The following is a 24,266-nucleotide window of genomic DNA, read 5'->3' on the forward strand; positions in this document are numbered from 1 at the left end:
GTTAATAGGCCCCGCAGGAACTCAGCAACTCACATTCACTCTCCTCAGAACATAACCAGAAGTCATCATCAATTTATTTTTATCATCAGATTTTTATCATCTGCACCAACTCCGATGTAATTTCCAACTTTGGTTCTATGTAAACCGACGTTCTATGTAAACCAGTACATGAACATCGGTATATAAAAGCTCTTAAATAAATCTAAAGTTTAGGTTAATAATGGACAATCTACAGAGTCAGCACATCCCTTATTCAAATATTGAAAACAACACCAAGCTAAGTAATTTCTATATATAAAAAAACTTTAACTGCATATATAAAAAAGTTTACAAAAATATATGAAGAGTGACAAGTGATACAGACCTATAATTATACATAAAGTGGGCGTGGCAATGACTCAGTTGCTCGGTAAGCTCTGCGATGTACAGCTCATGATATGAAGATCCTATAAATATTTCCAAATAGACATGGGGTGTACATATCCAGCATAATAAGTCACAAAATATGCATAGTTCTATAAAGATCCAAAAAAGAGAGTGGGTGGAATTTTGTTGCGTTATGTACAATTGCTGTTTCCACTTTCAGACTGTTTAGTTAGGCTATTTTGGAAATTAAATTAACCAGTTTACCAATTAGAACACCAGTTCTTCTCCAGGCCATCAACACCAGTCCTTCTCCAGGTCATCAAGACCTTTCTGATTCTTCAGCCTGAATTCCCCATTTCACCCAGACCTCCTACCCAGTCAGTATTTCACAATAAAGACATTTAACAACACTCATGCCAGATAATTAGCAGGTGTAAAATATGTAAGAAAGTTGGCAAATGTTAACGTGTGTCTTTTAAAATTGCAACTTACACACGTGAGTGTTGGCCCTGCCTGGGAGAGCCCTTATGCTGTCCCTTTTTTATATGCGCATATGTGCGCTTGAAAGTGAAAATATATTTTCACCTTTTATAAAATACAAAATACGCAAGTAGTGGCTACTTATGTGTGTATATGCTCATTTTTATGCGTGTAACATTTTGAAAATTCTTTCCAAATAGATATCAGTAGATATGCAGGAAATGCAAGAGAAAAAGATTACAAAAAATTAAAACTTTTCAGTTCATATTTTATTTAAATAGCATTTATAGAAAAAAAAACCCTTGAAAGTCAAAAATAGTTTAAATTTCTTCACCTTCCATTTGTAACCGGTACAGTAAAGAACTGTTATCTACAACATCCAGCATTGCTCCACTTGCAAAACCATGGGTTGCAATCTAAAAAAAATCAATAGAAGAAACCATGAAACCCAAGTTCATACTGAAAAATAAAAACTGTTCTGAAGAGGGTAAGCAGGATCTCACAATGGGAAGACTGTCCTATAAGATAAAATTGTACCTGATTCACTAAGGGTTATTCCCATAGACAGAAAATGAGAGAAATGCTTTTCGGGTCGATTTTAAATGCCCGGTGTGTGCAAATATCGAGAGCTATGCTCGTAGCCAGGCCACATGCCGAGCGCATTTTCAGAGCAGCCTGGCCATGCATGGATCTCTCGGTACGTGTGGAAAAGCCAGGTTTCTGAAAAGGGGCGGGCCGGGGATGAGGTCTGGGTGGAGCAGGGCCAGCTGGGACAGCGGTCTTGGGCGCTGTCCCAGTGAAGCGCGTGCCAGCAGCCAGCCGGTGCGTGGAACTTACTTCTGCTTGTCACAGCAGGTAAGTTTTAAAACAAAATAAATTAGGGTAGGTAGGTGGGGTTTAGGGGTTAGGGCAAAGAGGGGGAAAAGGGAGGAAGGGTAGCTAGGGGGTTAGGAAAGTTCCCTCCCAGTCTGCTCCTTTATGAGAACAGACTGGGAGGGAACTGGGGAAGGCCAAGTCGCGTTGGTGCGCATTTATTAAAAAATCCCCCACTTGTGCATACGAGTCAGCACCCGCGCACACCTACGCGTGCCGAGATAAAATCGAGCACGCATGTTTGCACGGGTATCAGATTTTATAACATACGCGTGGCGACGCGCTTATGTTATATATTTGGCACGTCCATGTGCGCACGCCAGGAACCGCATGCACATGGACGCCCACACAGCCCTTTTAAAATTTACCTCTTAATGAATCTGGCCCATTGTTTGGAAGAAATCTAACACTATTTGTTGGCTCTGTGATTCAAGGCAAAGGTTTGATTCCTGGCTTGGGTTCTTATAATAGAGAACTATTCCAGAGACAGATGATCCATACTACAAAAATGGATGGGCAAAACAAGCTGAGAGAGGGCTTCATTGTCCAAGTTTCTGAAAAGCCAAAATGGTTCTTTCTAGAAACTTTACAGACAAACTACCAGCAGGGCCCCTGGTGTCCTGTGATTTTGCAGCAAGGGCTGCAAAATCTGGTCCTTTCCATAGAGTTTGTTGATTTCCACAGAACTGTTGCACAAGACTGGGGACCAAGCGGGGATGGCAGGTGAAAGAGATTTGGATGGCCAGTGGCATGTTTACAACTCCTTCCCCATTCCCCCTCCTGCACCGATTAGGTCGGCAGGAGGAGGAAGTAAGAGGGAGTACAGTGTCCTGCGCAGTTCAAAGTGGTAATAGGGAACCAAGCAACAGAAAAGGAAGAGACGAGCTGAAGTGTAAGACATGGCTGCTCACCTCTTACCACTGCAGGCCCAATCAAAGCAGGAGGGAAGGAGGAATGGAGAGATGGGATTGGCAGACTAAAGAGTTTGGAGTATGTGCATATTGGCACTTGGGATGTGAGAAGCACCTGGGTTGGAGAAAAGAAGAGGGAGAAAGAAGACTGGGGATGAGGAGAGGAAAAGGGAGAGAGAGAGAGAGCACAGGGCTGGAGCCAGGGGAGGGACACTTCCCTCTCTCCATTCTGAGTCCGTCCTCAAGATCCCAGAACCTCTCCTATCCCCCCATCTTCTCCCTCCCCTCCTCCTCCTTCCATCCCTTCCCCACATTGATACCCAAGATCCCCATCCATTAAACTCCCAAAAGCACAAAAGTAATTATATAGACACAAAGCGAGTTGGGAAAACAACTGTTTATATTATCCAAAATAAATTTATATTAATATGTAAAATAAGAACATAATTCAAAGTTATGCAAATGTGCCACCAAATTTCAGAAACTTTGCTATAGAATCTACTAGGAGCTGTTTATTGATTACTACCCAATTTATAAATGCAGTTTATTTTATCCACCTTAGAAAGAAGAAAGATTGAACTGACCTTACTGGAATCAGAACCTGAGAATTACCATTGCAGGCTAATGCCTGAAACCAAAGAGCTTGTATCATACTGTATGCAACCAGTATTGCATTACACATTTGGTGTGTATTTTTGCAGTGAATCAATCCAGAAACATAACTGGATGTACTTACATAGTCATCATACAGAGTCAAAGCAGCTTCATAGTCACCCTGTAAAACACAGTCAGAGATTTACCTATACGGTAGACTCAGCCCTTTGTTATAAGTGCAATTAATGTGCCCTCTTCCCTCCTCCTCTCTTCATGATAAAAGGGGCTTACTTGCCCTGGAATTTCAGGTTCATAAAGAGGATGGTAGTAAACTATTCTGGTTAAGAACGAGAGTTATTGTTGTGCTTCATCTTTAGCGGGGAGCTTTAGGTTAAACACTAGGAAGTGCTTTAACTGAAAGGGATGCTAAGTACTGAGGCGAGTTACCTAAGTAGGCTGTGTAATTTCTCTTTGCAGGTTAACAACAACTGATTAGATAAACATCTGTCTGAGGCCTGATGTAAGAAGACATGAGTAATAAACGTGTGCTGAAGTTCAATGCATAATTTTTTACTCACAAGCTAAAAAAAAGAGTTAACAGGCAGCATTGAGTGGTATAGGAAAATTAGTTCTTACTTGCTAATTTTTGTTCCTGGAATACCACAGATCAGTCCAGACTCCTGAGTTTCACCTCCCTGCCAACAGATGAAGACAGAGAAGAAAAGCTTTACTGACAGTGCTACTTAACCTAAAGTGCCACCTTTCAGCCCTCAGTATGATCTGTACCCAAGCCAAAATGAGAATAACTATAACAATAACTGAGATCCTCAACCCCCCTCAGCGAGCAGAAGGGAGGTGGAGCCTCTATGGAAAACTCATTCTAACAACATTAAGCAGAAGCTCATATAACCAAACAAACTGCCATACAAGAAGGCTTTGTTGAACAGGCAAGGTTCTGGACTGATCAATGGTATTCCAGGAACGAAAATTAGCAAGTAAGAACCAATTTTCCTTTCCTGTTCATACTCAGATCAGTCCAGACTCCTGGGATGTATCCAAGCTCCCCTATACTGAGCAGGAATGTGACAGCCCTGTTCGCAACACACTCGCTCCAAACCCTTCAGAGTCCGGATTCCAGACATCCAACTGGTAATGTCTGGAGAAAGTGAGTACTTCCAAGTAGCCGCCCGATATATTTATTATGAAGAAATCAGCTGATACTCGGCCCATGAGGTTGCCTGTGCCCAAGTCGAGTGAGCCCATAGACCCTCAGACATTGGATGGCCTTTACAAATATACACAGAGCCATCTCGCAATAGCAGCCTTGGATGCCCTGCACCCCTTTCTTGGTCCATTTCAAAGTACAAAAATATGATCTACTCTCTGGAAACCTAGAGATACCTTAACAAACCTGCTACACATACAACACACGAAGTTCCTTCGCTTGCAGCAGCCAAATCCAAATTTGAAAAGGCGGGAAGTTCCACTGTTTTACTAAAATGAAAGGCCAAAAACAACCTTCTGCAGAAATTAGGTCACCATTTGCAAGGACACCTCATTCTCCATAAACTGATGAAAGGGTTCTCTACAAGACAACACCTGAAGCTCTGAAATTCTGGCTGAACAAAAAGCCACCAAAAAACCACTTCCATGGTTAAATTCTTTAGAGTTGTCCTCTACAGTGACTCAAACAGAGCCTCACACAATACCCTCATCACCAAAGTAAGATTCTATGAGGGACACACCTTCCGCATTGGGGGCCACAAGGGTTTTTCCCCTCGTAAAAAACTAATCTCAACCAGATGCAAGGCCAGGGACACTCCCTGCACCTTACCCCGAAAACAGCCTAAAGCTGCCACCTGTACCTGAAGGAATTTATAGGCTAGGCCCTCACTAGACCTTTTTGTAAAAAGATCATGGCATGGGAATTTGAAGCCTGAGTAAGCTGCATTCCCAGTTCAACACAAACCTCAAAAATCCTCCACACCCTAACATAAGCCAAGGATTTGGATGGCCGTCTAGCCTGCAGTAAGATGGCAATGATCACTTCAGAATACCCCTTCTATCTCAAGCAGTTTCTCTAAAAATGAAGCCGTGAGTCAGAAGCGATCCACCTGATCTGCAAATATGGTACTCTGGCACAACCATCTCGAAAGGTGACCAAATCTTAACAGATCATCCACTGCCAAGTTTAATACATCTGTGAACCATGGTAGACATGGCCATTCCGGAGCCATGAGAATCACTTCACCCAGGTGTCTCTCTATGTGCCATAGCACTCTGCCCAGCAACAGCCATGGGGGAAAGATGTAAAAAAGAATGCCTGGTGGCCATGGTAGCACCAAAGTGTTGATTCCTTCTGCTGCATGTTCTCGCCTGCGACTGTAAAATTGTGCCACCTTGGTATTTTGTCTCAACGCTATCAAGTGCATGCAAAGCCTTCCCCACTTGGCCCGAATGAGAAGCATTGTTTCCTCTGATAGCTCCCATTCTCCAAGGTCCAACTTTTGCCTCATGAGAAAATCCACCCGTATGTTGTCATAAGAACATAAGAAATTGCCATGCTGGGTCAGACCAAGGGTCCATCAAGCCCAGCATCCTGTTTCCTACAGAGGCCAAACCAGGCCACAAGAACCTGGCAATTACCCAAACACCAAGAAGATCCCATGCTACTGATGCAATTAATAGCAGTGGCTATTCCCTAAGTAAACTTGATTAATAGCAGTTAATAGACTTCTCCTCCAAGAACTTATCCAAACCTTTTTTGAACCCAGCTACACTAACTGCACTAACCACATCCTCTGGCAACAAATTCCAGAGCTTAATTGTGCGTTGAGTGAAAAAGAATTTTCTTCGATTAGTCTTAAATGTGCTACTTGCTAACTTCATGGAATGCCCCCTAGTCCTCCTATTATCCAAAAGTGTAAATAACCAATTCATATCTACTCGATCAAGACCTCTCATGATCTTAAAGACCTCTATCATATCCCCCCTCAGCCATCCATCCCTACTATGCAAGATTCTGCCACTGCCAGGTGCTGCTCTGCCCAGTGAACAATCAACTGAGCTTCCTGAGAAACCATCCGACTTTTGGTCTCTCCCTGTCAGTTTATATTTGCCACCATCATTGCATTGTCCAATAGAACTCACACTGCCCGTCCTTGTAACTGTGGTAGAAAAGAAAACAAGGCTAAGTGGACCGCTCTTGTCTCTAACCGATTGACAGACCATGATTCCTCCTCTTTTGACTTTTACGCTGTCTGGCCCTGATACACCACTACCCAATTGAGAGGCTGGCGCCAGCAGACCCTATCACCCAATCCGGGATTTTCAACTCCATCCCCCATTCCAGATTGACACGACCAAGTCTCCCCCCCCCCCCCCCCCCCCCCCCCCGAGGGTAAGAGGAATTTGCAACGCCTCCAATAACAGAACACAACAGGAAGGGAATGCTCTTTGAAGGGGCCATATATGCACAAACACCCAAGGAACTAGATCTAGCATCAATGTCATAGACTCCGGGACCTGTAAATATTCACAAACTCTGGGAACCTTGAGTCGCAACAGGTGTCGAACCAAACTCTGCAGCTTCACCATCCTGTCTTCCATGAGAAACACCTTGCCATTGTGGATGTTGAATAGAGCCCCTAGATACTCCAAGGATTGGGCTGGCATTAGATGGCTTTTTGCTAGGTTCATCACCCAGCCCAGAGCCCTCAACTTCTCTAGGATATACCGCCAGCTGACAGAGGTCCGCCGATTTTGCCTGAAAGAGCCAGTCATCCAGATATGGGTGTACCAGCACTCCTTCCTTCTGAAAGACTACTGCCACCACCATCACTTTGGTGAACATATGTGGAGCTGTCACCAAACCAAAAGGAAAGGCGCAAAAGTGAAAATGGTGACTTCTGGTGCTCTTGCCTGATTGAGATATGTAAGTACACCTCTGAGGTCTAGTGACACCAAGAACTCTCCCTTGCAAACTGCTGCTATAACCAAATGCAGTGTCTCCATAAAAAGCCGTGGTACCTTGAAGGCCGCATTGACCTTCTTTAAATCCAAAATTGGTCTGAATGTCCCTTCCCTTTTTGGGACCACAAAATAAATGGAATACTGACCTTTCCCCACACAAGTGGACTGCCCTGGCAAAGGATGTGTTTCCACTCGCCGCAACATCTAACCGATAATGCTAGGCGAAGGTATGCAAAGAAGACCATATCGCTGCTCGACAGATCTTTGCTGGAGAAAATAATCTTAATTCTGTCCAAGATACAGCCTGTGCTTGGGTAGAATGAGCCTTAAACTGCTATGGCAAAGGATTCACCACATCCACATCCTTAATCCAACGAGCCACTGTAGCGCGAGAAGCTGCTTTCTCCCTTCTTGATATCCCCATGAAGAAGAAAAAGCTGTTTTGATTTACGAAAATCATTAGTAACCTTAAGATACCACAACAGATGCCGATGCAAATCCAAAGGAAGCAGAATTAGAAATTCTTGCGCATCCGAATCCCTATCCAAAGATGGTAAGGAAACTGACTGATACAAGTAAAAACTGTAACCACCTTCAGCAAGAGAGAAGGCACGGTTCTAATCTGCACCCAATCCAAGGTAATAATCAAAAAAGGCTCTGTAGATGACAGAGCCTGCAGTTCCAAAATATGCTGCACTGAACAAATCGCGACTAAGAACACTGTTTTCATGGTCAGTAATCGTAAGGAAAGGTGCTGAAGCAGGTGAAAGGGGGAACCTGCAAAAAAAAGCACCAGATTCAAATCCCAAAGAGCATTAGAATATATCACAGTGGCTGAATATGCTTCACTCCCCTCAAAAATCGAGTAACATCTGGCAGAGAAGAGGTCTCCTCTGCACACAACCCTGATAATACACCAACGTCATCACTTGCACTTTTAGTGTATTCAGGGCCAATCCCTTAACCAGGATTTCCTGAAGAAATTCCAATATTAATAGAAATGACATTTTCAAGGGAATAGTGGACTGCTCTTGGCACCATTTTTCAAAAATATTCCAGACTAGAATGTAGGCCAAAAAAGTAGAAAATTTATGCACTCACAACAAATTGGTTATTACAGCCAAGGAATAACCTCGCTTCAAGAGACAAGTCCTCTCAAGGGCCAAACCGTAAGACAAAACTGAGCAGGGTTTTCATGAAGAATTGGACCCTGCCAAAGTAGATCCTGGCGTATTGGCAGCCTCAATGGTCTTCAAGGCCAATCTGAGGCCACAATCAGCACCAAGTCTGGATACCATGCCAACTTCTGCAGTAAATGGCCTATCATGGGCCACAGAGAAATACATAGAACAACTAGTCCTGCAGCCATGACTGAACTAATACACTGACCCTGAGCTCCCACCTTTGCATTTGCTCGATTCACCATCAGATGCAGGTAAGGCCGTCCTCATCGAGAAACCATGAACTGAAAAGCCTCATGCACCAGCTCCCATTCTCCTGGGTCTAATGTGGTTTGGCTAATATAATCTGCCTGAACACTTTCAACCCGTGCGATATGGGAGGCCGACAGTGCCTGAAGATGTTGCTCAGCCCAAGGCAGCAGCACATGCATCTCCAGAGAAACCTGTTGACTCTTCATCCCTCCTTGATAATTTATGTAGGCTACCGCCATAGCATTGTCAGACATCACTCGCATTGTTTTCCTGGTCAGCCAATTTGTAAAACTCAAGAACGCCAGTCGAATTGTCTGGGCTTCTAGCCAATTGATAGACCATGCCATCTCCTTGGGAGACCACTGTCCCTGAGCCACTAACTCCTGGCAGTGAGCTCCTCAGCCCTGGAGGCTCACATCTGTCATGATCACTATCCAACTGTGAACTTCCAAGTCTACCCCTTTGGTGAGATGAGCCCTCTGCATCCACCAGAACAATTTCTGTTTCTCCTCCGGTGGCAAAGACAGCCGTACACCATATTCCTGGGTCTGAGGACTTCACATGGCCAGCAAAGATCTTTGAAGTGGGTGCATGTTTCCCTCGTCCACAGGACTGCTTCCAGCGTCGATGCCATCAATATCTGTAGGTATGTCCACACTTCAGAAGTGTCGTGTTCAAACCTACCCTATGCCTGGCAGGCTCATGTCCACCATCTGCTGGAGATGGATAATACTGGCAGGCTGATGTCTGTGCAGGGCTATATACGAGTGTCATCAGCAAGTCAGTATTCTCTATCTCCATCTTCTGGTTGGCGTGCATAACCCACTTGTGTAGACTGGCCTGCCTGTCTGAAGAGGAAGCATCCTATTTGTACTCACATCCAGAAAAGTCATTTAGTGGAAAAAAAATTGCCAAAGGAAAGGTCAGTAAAACACCCCAAAAATCTCTTTGGTGTGAGACAGAGCATAAGAGAAATAGCAATGACTTAGAAATTTAAAAAATATTACATCAACAAATCCAATCTAAGTCTTTTATGCTTACATACATTTATTAAATTAGTCCAATAAAAAGGTATCACCTATACAGGGGTGGCCAACTCCAGTCCTCAAGAGCCACAAACAGGCCTGGTTTTCAGGCTATCCATAATGAATATGCATGGATAGATTTGCATTTACTACTTCCGTTGTATACATATCTATCTCATGCATATTCATTGTAGATTGCCTGAAACCAGGCCTGTTTGTGGCTCTTGACAACTGGAGTTGGCCACATCTGACCTATAACTTGTTGCTGACATTTATTTCTACGTATGCTTACTTGAGGAATTAACAATATATTAAAGGTAACCAGAACCACAACCATGTAAAGCCACCCAATACTGTACCTTTTCAATGAAATACAGACCCCAGTGCCAGAAAATATGGCAGGCAAGCATATCACAGTCCTGAAAAATGAATGAGATGTAGAAAAATTTATTTTCTGCTCACAGGGGCCCTGTCCTGTGATTGCAGTTACTTCTCTCTTGCTGTAAAAACAAGGTCACTTGGGATGTATTTACTGTAAGATTTTGATGTCTTGAAACTTGGAGATCACATGTCTCATGACATCACAATTCTGCATCCCTTGTTGAGGATATAGGGCAATGACCTGGATATGAACCTCATATTTCTTTTCTGCAGCAACTAAGGAGATACACCACTAGTAATTTATATGAATCAAAGCTACATCTTCATCTTCATTTATTAATACTATGTTCTTAGCCAAAGGATCATAATCTGCCCCCTGATCATGATGCACAGGTGAAGCAATTTTAATGTTCAAATCTCAAGCTAATACAGTTGGGTAATTGTAATTCTGTTTTCCTCATCAGGAGGAGCCAGAGTAAAGTGCACTGTAAAAAGCATTATCAAAAACTAAGCCCTCCCTCATACAATTGGCTTACCTATCCCCACAGCAGCCAGGGGTCACCAGGGGCCTCTGAATAAGTAGACACATTACTTTAGAGAGTCTCACTGCTCTTGTTCATCTACTTCTTATATACTGGAAACACACTTGCAGTACCAGCGATACAGCAACAAAAGTATTTCTGATGCAACAAATGACTACACTGCCAAAATCTGAGACACACCAAGGCTGAAGACATGGCAGAGTTGTCACTCAGTCTTATTATCTTCACTACTTAAGATGTGACATTCTTTATTAGCCAAGAGAAATCTCTCTCTTTCTATCATTAGACAGGTAATGTATATCACAGAATCCTCATCCTCCTTACATTTGTAAACAATTCTCACTGGCATTCTACTGCCCTAAAATAAATGCACTAAATGAAAGTACATAATAAGCAAGAACCAGAATATTTTTATAGCACTCCATTTTCTTTGCTTTTTAAGCCAGACCTGAAAAGTAATTTCCTAAGAACTAGAGCAGAGCTTCCCAAACGTTTAGCTAATGTGACCCCAATGTTAGCACTTGAAAATTCACATGACCCCAGAGAATGACCAAAATAAAAATAGCAGGGATTGGTCCTCCTCCAACAATCACTCCACTCCTCTCTCTCTCAATCTTCACCCACTCCAGAGGACCTCCTTTTTAACCCCCTCTCTTCCAGCAGACTCTCTCTCAAATTCTGTTCTTCCAGTGATCCCCATTTACATCCCGTGGCTCCTCTCACCTCCCCAACCCACTCCCTCTGCTATTTTCACATCCCCACAGCTGATCCTATCTTATTATCAAGCCCTTCTTATAACTCCCAAATGATCCTCCTTCATCCCCTCTTTCTCACCCCATCTCCCATTCCCAACCCCTTCTCAATCTCATCCCCATCCCCTATCATCCCCCAGTCTCACATCTTCCTCTTCAATCCTTTTCTCACATCACCCCAGCTTTTCTCTTACATTCTCCTGTCAATCTTCTTTCATTATCCCTCTCCACAACCAATTCCTCTCTACCTGATCCAGCCCTCAAACCCCTTTTGCATCTGATACCTCCCTTCAAACTGCACCTTCTCTAAATATCCCCCTGGGCCAGGGCCAGAGGAAATATTTCCCTTTGGACCCTGGGCCAAATGTGGATGACAACTGGTGAGAAGAGAGGGCAGGCTGACGACAGGAGCAACATTTTTCTCTTGGGTAGGTTCAGTGGTAAATGAGGTGAAAGGAACATGGCAATCTTCACTGACCCATGCACACTTAGCCCTCCCCACCTCTCATGTCTGGTCCCAAGCCCAACAGTAATCTGCAAGCAGCAGCATCATTGGTAATGGAAGTCAACATGGAGCCTGTGAACCAGTGCAAGCTTGCTTGCAGGTCCTCCAGTGGCACAAACCCTCCTCACATAGCAGCTTCCTGTTTCTACAGAAACTCAAGTGAGGATGGTGCCACTGCAAGGCCTGTGACTGCATGCTGGTTTGCAGGCCCCACACTTTCTTCCATGACTAATGCTGCTGCTGCTGCCTGAAGAGTGCTGCTACTTGAGACATTTGAGATCCCATTTGAGACCCCATCTGGAGTCCCAACCGACAGTTTGGGAAGCCCTTCACCAGAATATGGGGAGGAAGCAGAATTTAGGCAGGCGGGCTCGTGGTGAGACATACCTTCCAGTGGCTCTCTGTTTGCTGCATAAACTTCAACCCCTTCTCTAGTTCTGCTTTCATTTCATGTACATGAGCTATGGTGTGGACAGACCAGGCATCTTTTGGGTCTACAGCTAAAGCCTAAAAGGAAACAAAAACAAATTTTTAAAAAATGGACATTGGAAGATGGAAAACAGGTTCTCGTGTGAACATGAAAGTCTTGCTCTGAGGTGTAAGTCCAGCATTGTGCGAGAATATGAACCATTAGGTAAAAGACATGAGGAAGAGGAGGAAACAAAATGGGTCTGAGACATCCATTTTTTCCTGTTTACAGGTGATAAAATGTTGATTAGGACGTGGATCCTGGGGCTGAGGTGGGGTTGACGCAACCTGTAGACGAGGGCCTACGGGTCCCCACCATCAGCAGGTGGAGTGGGCTGAAGCTGGAGGCCACTGGAGCTTCACCTATACCAGCCCACATTCCCCTCGGGTTGAGCCTTCGGGTGCCGGGGCTGGCAGGACTTAGGCGGGCCTGAAGGTTGAGTACAGGTAGGCGATAGTTCGGCCCTGAGACAGCAGCCAGCAGATGGCGTGGTCCTATCCTGGACAGGATGCAGAACAGGAACTCAAGCCGCAAGGGACAAGAAGGAACTGAAGGTGCCTGAGCAAAGGAAGGCCGAAGCCTTAATAGTTCGTGTCCAGAGGATAGGGTCAGAGGCGTCACTGTCAAGCTAGAATGGAGGCTGGCGGCACTTAGACGGTGTAACAAGCAACGTGGAACTCTGGACTCAAGAATGTCCGAGGCGTGGTCAGATGTAGCAATGGTCAAGGCATGGAGAAGGCAGGCGTGGTTAGGCAAAGCAGAGGTCAGGCTTGGAGAAGGTAGGCGAGGTCAGGCGAAGGAGAGGTCAGGCGAAGGAGAAGGCAGGCAAAGTCAGGCATAGCAGAAGTCAGGCTTGGAGAAGGCAGGCGATGTCAGGCATAGCAGAGGTCAGGCTTGGAGAAGGCAGGCGAGGTCAGGCGAAGCAGAGGTCAGGCTTGGAGAAGGCAGGCAAAGTCAAGCGAGGTCAGGCGTAGCAGAGGTCAGGCTTGAAGAAGGCAGGCGAAGTCAGGAGTAGCAGAGGTCAGACTTGGAGAAGGCAGATGAAGTCAGGCGAAGCAGAGGTCAGCACCAGGTAGATGATCCAGTGGACATAAGAAAATGCCATACTGGGTCAGACCAAGGGTCCATCAAGCCCAGCATCCTGTTTCCAACAGTGGCCAATCCAGGCCATAAGAACCTGGCAAGTACCCAAAAACTAAGTCTATTCCATGTAACCATTGTTAATGGCAGTGGCTATTCTCTAAGGGGCGGATTTTAAAAGGCGCGCGAATAGCCTACTTTTGTTTGCGCTCCAGGCGCAAACAAAAGTACGCTGGATTTTAGTAGATACGCGCGGAGCCGCGCGTATCTGCTAAAAACCTGGATCGGCGCGCGCAAGGCTATGGATTTTGTATAGCCAGCGCGCGCCGAGCCGCGCAGCCTACCCCCGTTCCCTCCAAGGCCGCTCCGAAATCGGAGCGGCCTTGGAGGGAACTTTCCTTTGCCCTCCCCTCACCTTCCCCTCCCTTCCCCTACCTAACCCACCCAGCCCTGTCTAAACCCCCCCCTTACCTTTGTCGGGGGATTTACGCCTCCCAGAGGGAGGCGTAAATCCCCGCGCGCCATCGGGCCTCCTGCGCGCCGGGCCGCGACCTGGGGGCGGGTATGGAGGGCGCGGCCACGCCCCCGGACCGCCCCGGGCCGTAGCCACGCCCCCATACCCGCCCCCAAAACGCTGCCGACACGCCCCCGAAACGCCGCGACGACCGGGCCCGCCCCCCTCGGAGAACCCCGGGACTTACGCGAGTCCCGGGGCTCTGCGCGCGCCGGGAGGCCTATGTAAAATAGGCTTCCCGGCGCGCAGGGCCCTGCTCGCGTAAATCCGCCCGGTTTTGGGCGGATTTACGCGAGCAGGGCTCTGAAAATCCGCCCCTTAGTGAACTTAATAGCAGGTAATGGACTTCTCCTCCAAGAACGTATCCAATCCTTTTTTAAACACAGCTATGCTAACTGCACTAACCACATTCTCTGGCAACAAATTCCAGAGTTTAATTGTGCGTTGAGTAAAAAAGAACTTTCTCCGATTAGTTTTAAATGTGCCCCATGCTAACTTCATGGAGTGCCCCCTAGTCTTTCTACTATCCGAAAGAGTAAATAACCGATTCACATCTACCCGTTCTAGACCTCTCATGATTTTAAACACCTCTATCATATCCCCCCTCAGTCGTCTCTTCTCCAAGCTGAAAAGTCCTAACCTCTTTAGTCTTTCCTCATAGGGGAGTTGTTCCATTCCCCTTATCATTTTGGTAGCCCTTCTCTGTAACTTCTCCATCGCAATTATATCTTTTTTGAGATGCGGCGACCAGAATTGTACACAGTATTCAAGGTGCGGTCTCACCATGGAGCGATACAGAGGCATTATGACATTTTCCGTTTTATTCATCATTCCTTTTCTAATAATTCCCAACATTCTGTTTGCTTTTTTGACTGCCGCAGCACTCTGCACCGACGATTTCAATGTGTTATCCACTATGACACCTAGATCTCTTTCTTGGGTTGTAGCACCTAATATGGAACCCAACATTGTGTAATTATAGCATGGGTTATTTTTCCCTATATGCATCACCTTGCACTTATCCACATTAAATTTCATCTGCCATTTGGATGCCCAATTTTCCAGTCTCACAAGGTCTTCCTGCAATTTATCACAATCTGCTTGTGATTTAACTACTCTGAACAATTTTGTGTCATCTGCAAATTTGATTATCTCACTCGTCGTATTTCTTTCCAGATCATTTATAAATATATTGAACAGTAAGGGTCCCAATACAGATCCCTGAGGCACTCCACTGTCCACTCCCTTCCACTGAGAAAATTGCCCATTTAATCCTACTCTCTGTTTCCTGTCTTTTAGCCAGTTTGCAATCCACGAAAGGACATCGCCACCTATCCCATGACTTTTTACTTTTCCTAGAAACCTCTCATGAGGAACTTTGTCAAACGCCTTCTGAAAATCCAAGTATACTATATCTACCGGTTCACCTTTATCCACATGTTTATTAACTCCTTCAAAAAAGTGAAGCAGATTTGTGAGGCAAGACTTGCCCTGGGTAAAGCCATGCTGACTTTGTTCCTTTAAACCATTTCTTTCTATATGTTCTGTGATTTTGATGTTTAGAACACTTTCCACTATTTTTCCTGGCACTGAAGTCAGGCTAACCGGTCTGTAGTTTCCCGGATTGCCCCTGGAGCCCTTTTTAAATATTGGGGTTACATTTGCTATCCTCCAGTCTTCAGGGACAATGGATGATTTTAATAAGTTACAAATTTTTACTAATAGGTCTGAAATTTCATTTTTTAGTTCCTTCAGAACTCTGGGGTGTATACCATCCGGTCCAGGTGATTTACTACTCTTCAGTTTGTCAATCAGGCCTACCACATCTTCTAGGTTCACCGTGATTTGATTCAGTCCATCTGAATCATTACCCATGAAAACCTTCTCCATTACGGGTACCTCCCCAACATCCTCTTCAGTAAACACCGAAGCAAAGAAATCATTTAATCTTTCCGCGATGGCCTTGTCTTCTCTAAGTGCCCCTTTAACCCCTCGATCATCTAACGGAACAACTGACTCCCTCACAGATGAGACGAACACAAGGAACAGGAACCAGGAATCAAAGGAACAAGACAAGCACAAGGCAACTAGAACGCGGAAACTGGAACAGGAGACCAAGGCGACCTGTTGCAAAGGCAACGCTGAGGAGCGCTGCCAGAGCTTTTATATGTTGAGGGAACTGATGTCAACATCCAGGTCTGCGGCCAGGTTCCCGCCACGGACCCTTTAAAGGTTTCACTGGCGCACGCATGCCTAGGGAGGGGTGCAGCGCTGCTGGTGGCGTCTCTCCACGAACCCCGTGGAGAGGCACGACTGATGGAGGCATCCTGGTCAGGGGTCCTGGGAAGCAAAGCAGGGCTGGAGGAGCTGGAGGGAGTCCGAGGTCGAGACTGGCGGCCCACCGCCTCTAGCGACGAGGAGCTGGAGCCTGAAGCTTGCGTAGAGAGATGAGTGGGCCGCACCGCGGGGCTGCCACAGGTGGCAAGCATAACATAAAATAGTGGCAGTTATGGCTCGAAGAAGCATGTTTTAAAAGCAAGGTGCAATTCTTCTCCTAATTTTGGTTAGGGTGGTTCTTCTTGCTTAACAATCCAGGCCATAAGAACCTGGCAAGTACCCAAAAACTAAGTCTATTCCATGCTACTGATGCTAATGGCAGTGGCTGTTCTCTAAGTGAACTTAATAGCAGGTAATGGACTTCTCCTCCAAGAACTTATCCAATCCTTTTTTAAACACCGCTATACTAACTGCACTAACCACATCCTCTGGCAACAAATTCCAGAGTTTAATTGTGCATTGAGTGAAGAAGAACTTTCTCAGACTAGTTTTAAATGTGCCACATGCTAACTTAATTTCTCTCCCTTTGTTCCCAACCCAGGTGTGCATACACACACCCATCCATCCACCCTCACCCCAGCCCTTCTTTCACAAAAACCTTCCCTCAGATCCTACATTCAAATCCATCTCAGTCCCTTTATTTAAACCCTGCCACCCAAAGCCCCTCTGTTTACTCCCCCCATCATCTTTCTAATCTTTCTTGACCCCCTCTCCTCCCACGCTAATCGGGAGGCAGGAAGAGAAGGAGAGCAGCAACAGGACATTAGGCCACATCCTCCTCCTCTGCCGCCCAGGGCCCAACTGCAATTTGAATTGAGCAACCGTTTGTCCTGTGTGACTGAAAGCATCAGTCAGGTCCCGGGTGGCAGAGGAGAAGGATGCGGCCCAACTTGCTGCCGCTGCGCTTGTCCTCTTCCATTCTTCCGATTAGCATGGGGGAGGATTTACAATGTTGCCGGTAAGCCTCTGCCTCCACAACCTGGCGCCCCATGGCCATTCTGCAGGGAGAGGCGAATTCTGCTGGAAGGGCTGGATTTTGCAACCCTTTCCATGCCTACAGAATTGCAGGAGACTGGAGGTACTGGTCGAATGTTACACTACTCCTGATCTCTGATTGCATGCTGCTATTCTAATTTTCTGTGCCCTGATTTGGTGAATTTGTTGTTCAAAAGGAGAGTAATAAATATAAATAAATAAATAATGTAAATAAAAAGAGCTAGTACATAGCATAAGAAATGTGTGAGCCTGTCAAATTTGCTTTACAGTTGTTTTATCAATAAAGCTATGGCTAATGTTTTCCTATTTATGTCTGTCTCCAGAGTCTATTACAGGTCCTATCATGCACAGGAAGAGTAATGAGGGTGGAAAGATTTGTGAAAACCAGGTTAGGCTTATGGAGGCTTATATCCAACACCATTTATCTGGCCTCAAGAAAGCCGGATAAAGTGATAAAGACTACTTTAGGATGGTGTGGAGCCGGCTATCTGATTAAAGGCTGGATTTACTAATACCGCAAGGCATAGTGAATTCGGCGGTAACGGGGGGTGAAACAGGGGGATGGTCCTGCGATAGAGGGCAGCGATCGCACCTCCGTGGTGCGATTGCTGCCGGCGTCGTGCCAAATAACTACACCATAAAAGGTATAGTTATTTGGCACGAAACTGGCAGCGAAAACGCAGCGTACCTTTCGCTGTCGGCAAAGTCTTTGCGGAGTCAGCCCCAATGCCACCCCCAACTCCTCCTCTTCTGGGGCTGACGCTGTCCCGATCTTGGTATCATGTGCAATCCGCTTGGAAAATGACCCCCTAAGTTAGCTGGATAAATGCGGACCTTCAGCATTATCCAGTTAACATAGCTAGACACCTGAAAAGCAGTCCTAAAGTTAGCTGGATAAACCTATACAGCTAACTTAGCCAGGATATTCAGCAGCACTGGCTAAATTAGCTGGATAAGTTTATCTGGCTGCTTTCCTCAGTGTTTAGTTATGCTTTTCTATGAGAATAACCATAGATTGCTGTAAGAAGCTAGACAGGATTTCTATGAGAATATATTTTTGGGGGACGTGTCATCCTAACACCCAATTTATTAAATGCTGATTCACAAATCTTAGGGTTGGCATAGTGATGCCAAAACAAGAGACTGCTCGCCTGCCTGAATTAGTGAGTGGTGTGTGACAAGTATGAGAAAATAAAGAACAGAGACTCTCAGCAATCTGAAAATTGAGATTTATTTTGTTAAAGCTTTGACCATTCAGCATGAACAAGTTTTTCCATGCTTGATATATACTGAGACAGTGTTGTCAATAACATGTTATAAATATCTTGGCAAACATATTGTAACAATCTAAAAGATGAGAAACCAAGCACAGTTTGAGTGGTATGGCATTGTCTGTTGCATCACTGTATTCCAATGCAATGCAGTGCTTACAGTTTAATAAAAATTAAAATAAGGAAATATATGTAAGACTTCCTGAAAACCTAATTAATAGTTACTCCAATACAGCTGAATAGGATGGATGCTGACCCCACATGAGGTATAATTAATGCTTCTGGAAGTTTATGTAACATTGTACATGATGGCTGTTGGCTGATATAAGACCAATTTATTTAGATTTATATTCTGCTTTTTGCACTTTTTTCAGCACTTCAAAGCGGATTACATTCAGGTACTGTAGGTATTTCCATATCCCCATAGCACTTATAGTCTAAGGGGCCGATGCAATACAGTGCGCTCACATGAGCGCATTGTTTAACCCGCTGTCGGACATGGGTAAAATAGGCGCTAATCCACCCCTAATGCAATAGGGGGATTAGCGCCTATTTAACCCGCGACTAACGCGGAGTGAATGAGATAGCATTCATCACATGCAAATGCATGTGAGTGAGGCTATTACTCATTCACTCTGCATGCAATGAAATAAATTTGCGTCTTAGACGCACATTTATCGCTCAGTTATTAATGCCTACCTGGAGCAGGCGTTAATAGCTGAGCACATGTAAAAGAAGTTCAGAAAAGCAGAAAAAACTGCTTTTCTGTACTTCTTCAGTAAAAAAACAAACAAAAAAAAATACCTCGGCAGAACGCCGAGTTATGATTGGCGTCTGTTTTCATTACTGGCAGATGTCCAGTTATGAAAACCGATGCCTAGTTTACCAGCGTCGGTCTTCATAACCGGCAGCTGCCGCAGGGTTGCGTTAGCAAGGAGACGTTAAGGTCGCGCAAGAGACCCTAGCACCTCCTTGCTAGCGTGACCCCCTAATTTGCCTATTGCATGGCGCCCCCCTTGCGGGCGCCATGCATGCGTTAAGAAAGTGGGCGCTGAAAAGTCAGCGCCTGCTTTCCGCAAAAATTATTGCATCGGCCCCTACGTTTGTACCTAAGGCAATGGAGGGTAAAGTGACTTGCCCAAGGTCACAAGGAGCAACAGTGGACTTGAACCCTGGTCTCCTGGTTCATAGCCCACTGCTCTAACCACTAGGCTACTCCATCCATTCTGTCCAGTGATGCTGATCTACATTGCTAAGGATATAGCAGTTGCCAGCTGCAGAAGCTTGCTTACTTGTTAGATAATGAGCAATTACATTACAAAGTTTGTCATCTTCCTGTGCAGATTTCTACCATCTTGGGTGGATGCGCATATAAATTCCCATACTTAATCCCAACCCACCTCCCCATACCTTACCACCAAGCTTTCCAACAATCTAAATCAGCACCAAAACTAGTGAGGTTGTTGCCCATGCCCCGTGATCTTGCTTGACACTACCTGGCCATCAACAATCTGGTTGGTTTCTGGGAAATTATCTGCTTGTTTCCCTCACAGCTACCCTTATGCCTGCAGTGTTGCTAGCTTGTTGCTCAAATATGGGTTTTAGTATAATGATTAAGCCCACATATTTGATTATTTATACATATACACATATATGATTCTACCTTTTTTTAGATACATGTATAAGATGCTAAAACTCATAAAATGCAGAGCTTATTTACCTCATCAGCAACTTTCTGAGCCTGGTCATAAAAGTTAGTTTCTATCAGTCCAAAAGAGTACATGCCTTTCACGTAACTGAACAAGGGAAAGAGAGAGCAAGATTAGTAGATGGATAGAGAGTTAATACTCGCCTAGCATACATGGGGGATTTCAAGTAAGAGACAATGCTCTTTTTTAGAACCTCATTCTTTTGTTTGGAATCTAGGGAAACAATAATACAGAACTTATAATGAACACATTTATCACAAAGGAACACACTGCAAGAATTAAGTTTCAGATGACAACTGAAATAATTTGCAAAGATACATTTTTGACCATCAAGTATCATTTCCTAGATGCCACAATTGACTGCACATAAAAATCCACACTATGCTCTCTTCAGCCCCTCTATGAATATTTTCATTCCTGAAGTACCACAGATCAGTCCAGTCAAGTGGGTTTTGCATCCCTACCAACAGATGGAGGCAAAGAACAAAATCTTTGAGGCACTGCTACGTATCCAAGAGTGCCACCTGCAGTCTCTCAGTCCCTTAGTATTGACCTGTACCCAAGGGCAAACTAGAGTGAAAACTCAACTTTCACCTTCTTTTCCAGGGCAAACATAAAACCTAGGGTTGGAGTCCCACACCAACACCCAGAAAACCAACCAAATCTGGTCATCCTATAGGCTCTGAATATATACACACAGAAATCTTATCCAACTTTGATAACTGCAATCAGAACGGTCTTTCGACAATAAGGGGCCAGGTCTCTGGATTGATCTGTGGTACTTCAGGAACGAAAATTAGAAGATAAGAAACAATTTTCCTTTCCTGTTTTACCCCAGATCAGTTCAGACAAGTGGGATGTACCAAAGCATCCCTACACTGGACAGGCATCTGAAAAACCCCCTCTCAAAACACTCTCACCAATCATTAGCTCACCCGATGTGCAAACATCCAACAGCTAATGCCGGGAGAAAGTGTTCAGTGAAGACCACGTTGTCACCCTACAGATATCCTGTGATGACACCAACTGACACTCAGCCCAGGAGGCTGCCTGCGCCTTAATAGATGTTACGATGCTGCTTGCAAGCCTAGCCGAAAGCAGCCTCTCACCTCCTACAGCCCAAGTGCCGCTGCCACCGCTGCCATCATGTGGCCCAAGTGCTGCTGCCGCTGCTGCCATCACACTGACCGAGAGCCACCGCCGCTGTTGCCATCAATGCAGATCGAGTGCCGCCACCCTTGCCTGCCTTCACAGCAGGAAGCGCCGCTGACCTGCTTCTTCTTCGCGTCGTGGAGCCGCCGACATGTTGGCCCTGTTTCGCAGCCTAGTGCTGCAACCAGCCCTAATCTTCGTGGCATGGAGGCTGCTGCCGCTGTCCCCAGCCTCTCTCTAGGTGCACGGCCGTGCCTCTCCTGGTTATTTAAAGGGCCCACGACAGGAAAAGCCCCGCGGCCCCACCTGATGATGTCTTTTGGGCGTCTTCTCTTCAGCCCTATAAAAGGGCTCCTTGTCAGTCCCTCGTGGTCTTCGCAAGGAGCCAGTCCGCTCCTGGATTCCTCGTCTGTTTCAGCTCTTCATTCCAGGAGGCTCCGAGGTCCATCCTTGCTTCTTCAAGGTCCTCTGTTTTCCGTGGGAGCTCCCTTGTCTTTGTCCGTGGTACCTGGTCTCTCGTCGGATCCTGCGTCCTCATCTGTCCTGTCTTCAGATGTTCCTGTCTCCTGATATTCCCGACGTTCCTGATGTACCGCGTTCCAGACCTGATCCTGATGTCCTCATCTCAGTCTCTTCGTCCTGCTTCCAGGTTCCTACTTGTTCACCTTTCCTGGTATGCCACGTTATGGTCCGTGACAAGCCCATAGGGGGATGTGTAGAGCGCTTCATGGCACAAGGCCTATCTTCACATCTGCAGCGCAAGCCTCCGGAAGGCTCCTGTTTTTAATGCCGAGGTCTGTTCCTGAATCGGAGTTCTGAGTCTTGAATCCTGTTCCCGGTCTTTGGAGAACCTTTATCTGCTTCTGTTCATGCCCAAGACTGAAGCCAGAACCTGCTCCGCTTCAGCGTGGTCCGCGACCAGCCAAGGGCAGCTGTGTAGGGCGTGCCTTGGTGCAGGTTTCTCCTGAATCTTCGACATGTTTCCAGTTCCAAGTCTTCACTTCCTTGCCTGGAGTCTGCTTCGCTTCTGGCGTGGTCCGCGACCAGCCATGGGCAGCTGTGTAGGGCGCGCTGTGGTGCAGTACTCAACACGTACTAGTGCCTGTATCCTGAAACCTTGTCCGAGTCTTCCAAGTATCCTGAAATCTCGTCCAAGTCTCTAAGTGCCTTGCCTCGTCCACGTCTCCAAGTACCTACGTCTCATCTTAGTCTCCAAGTGCCTTGCTCATAAAAGTCTCCAAGTGCCTTCCATCTCACCCAAGTCTCCAAGTGCCTTCATCTCGCCCAAGTCTCCAAGTGCCTAAGCCTCGTCCTTGTTCCAGTGCCATCGCCTGTCCTCGACCTCTGTCCATACTGTCGCACCTGCCGTTCCCAGGTGGTGGGTCTGAAAGAGCTATCAAGTGGCCGAAGGGCTACCCCAGAGACAAGCATTGCACTGCTGGGTCTCTTCTGGTGCGTTCGGCCTTGGCAGAGGTCAGGACCCCAAATCATCAGCCTGCCGCCCATGCTCGGATACATCTCGCCTGCCTTGGCGCTTCTCCGGAGTCCCCTCTGGGGTCGTGCCATGGCCCAAGGGCACATTCTCTCTCCTGGATCAGGACCACTCCCTAGTGCTCCCGCAAAGCAGAGTGCACTCGCAACCCCTCTGGAACTTTCCAACCCTTGCAAACACAGGCCGAAACAATAGCTTCCTTCAACCAAAGAGCAATCAGGCTCTTAGAAACTTTACTTCCCTTCTTTGTTCCTCCAAACAATACAAACAGATGATCCAACCACCAAAAACTGTTGGTGACCTTCAGATACTGCAACAAAACCCGTCTAAATTCCAACAAATGAAGCTCTCTTGTTTCTGGAGTTTCCAACAACCAATTTGAAAATGTGAGAAGCTCCACTGTCTGGTTAAGGTGGAACGAGGAAACCTTGAGTAAAAATTAGAGTACCACACAAAGTGATACCCCATCATCCATAATTCTCAGAAATGGCTCTCTACAGGACAAAGCCTGCAACTCTGAAATCCACGTGGCCAAACAAATCGCCACCAGAAACACCACTTTCAGGGTGAGGTCCTTGAGGGACGCCTTCCACAAAGGTTCAAATGGAGGCCCGCACAGAACTCAAAGAACTAAATTCAAACTCCATGCCGGACACATCCTGCACATCGACTGTCACAAATGCTTGGCCCCCTTCAAAAACCGCACCACATCCGGATGCGATGTTAAAGGTCTCTCTTGCAGCTTACATCTGAGACACCCCAAAACCATCACTTGCCAGACCCTTAGACAAGCCCTGCTGTAAAAAGGGCAAAATATATCAGATATCTACCCTTAACAGGTCCAGGTCTTCCTCTATACACCAGGCCTCAAAAACTATCCACACCCTGACATTTGTAATAGACTTGGATGGTCTCTTGGCCTGAAGCAACGGGGAAATAACTGGCTCCAAGTACCCTTTCAAACTTAAAACTCCTCCTCTCAAAAGCCAAGCTGCGAGACAAAAGATCTGAGAAGTTAGGCCTTTGCCATAGAAGACCCTGCAGATAAGCCAACCTGAGGGGCCCGTCTACTGCAAGATGACTCAGATCTGCGAACCTCGGCTGATGCGGCCACTCCAGCACCACTAGTACAATCCTTCCTGGATGCCTCTCTATGTGCCACAATATGCAGCCCATTAACAGCCATAGGAGAAAAACATATAGCAGAATCCCTGCTGGCCATGGATATGGGTGCTCATAGGCCTTAGTCTCAGTGAAACACTTTTTGACATTTCACATATGAAGTCATTATTCCTGTACTCCTGGGTTTTTGATATTTGATTATAAGCAATTTTTTAATTACTAGCATCATTACAGTTTCAGCCTTGCACTTGTTTTTCCTAGACAAAAGACGCCATAAGTTAGATAAAAGA

At 45.8% G+C, this 24,266-nt stretch overlaps 1 protein-coding gene across 1 annotated transcript in view; it reads right to left on the reverse strand.

Moving 5' to 3' along the window:
- Positions 1 to 24,266, reverse strand: part of TTC38 (tetratricopeptide repeat domain 38) — a 134,683-nt gene that overhangs the window by 58,489 nt on the left and 51,928 nt on the right. Inside the window, exons 6-10 of the mRNA XM_029600040.1 lie at positions 20,222 to 20,297; positions 12,222 to 12,341; positions 10,014 to 10,073; positions 3,367 to 3,405; positions 1,181 to 1,262 (exon numbers count right to left, since the gene is read on the reverse strand). Coding sequence (XP_029455900.1) covers positions 1,181 to 1,262; positions 3,367 to 3,405; positions 10,014 to 10,073; positions 12,222 to 12,341; positions 20,222 to 20,297 — 377 coding nt within the window. The remainder of the gene's footprint in view (positions 1 to 1,180; positions 1,263 to 3,366; positions 3,406 to 10,013; positions 10,074 to 12,221; positions 12,342 to 20,221; positions 20,298 to 24,266) is intronic.

Source organism: Rhinatrema bivittatum, chromosome 4 (genome assembly GCF_901001135.1).
Source record: "Rhinatrema bivittatum chromosome 4, aRhiBiv1.1, whole genome shotgun sequence".
Taxonomy (NCBI): Eukaryota; Metazoa; Chordata; class Amphibia; order Gymnophiona; family Rhinatrematidae; genus Rhinatrema; species Rhinatrema bivittatum.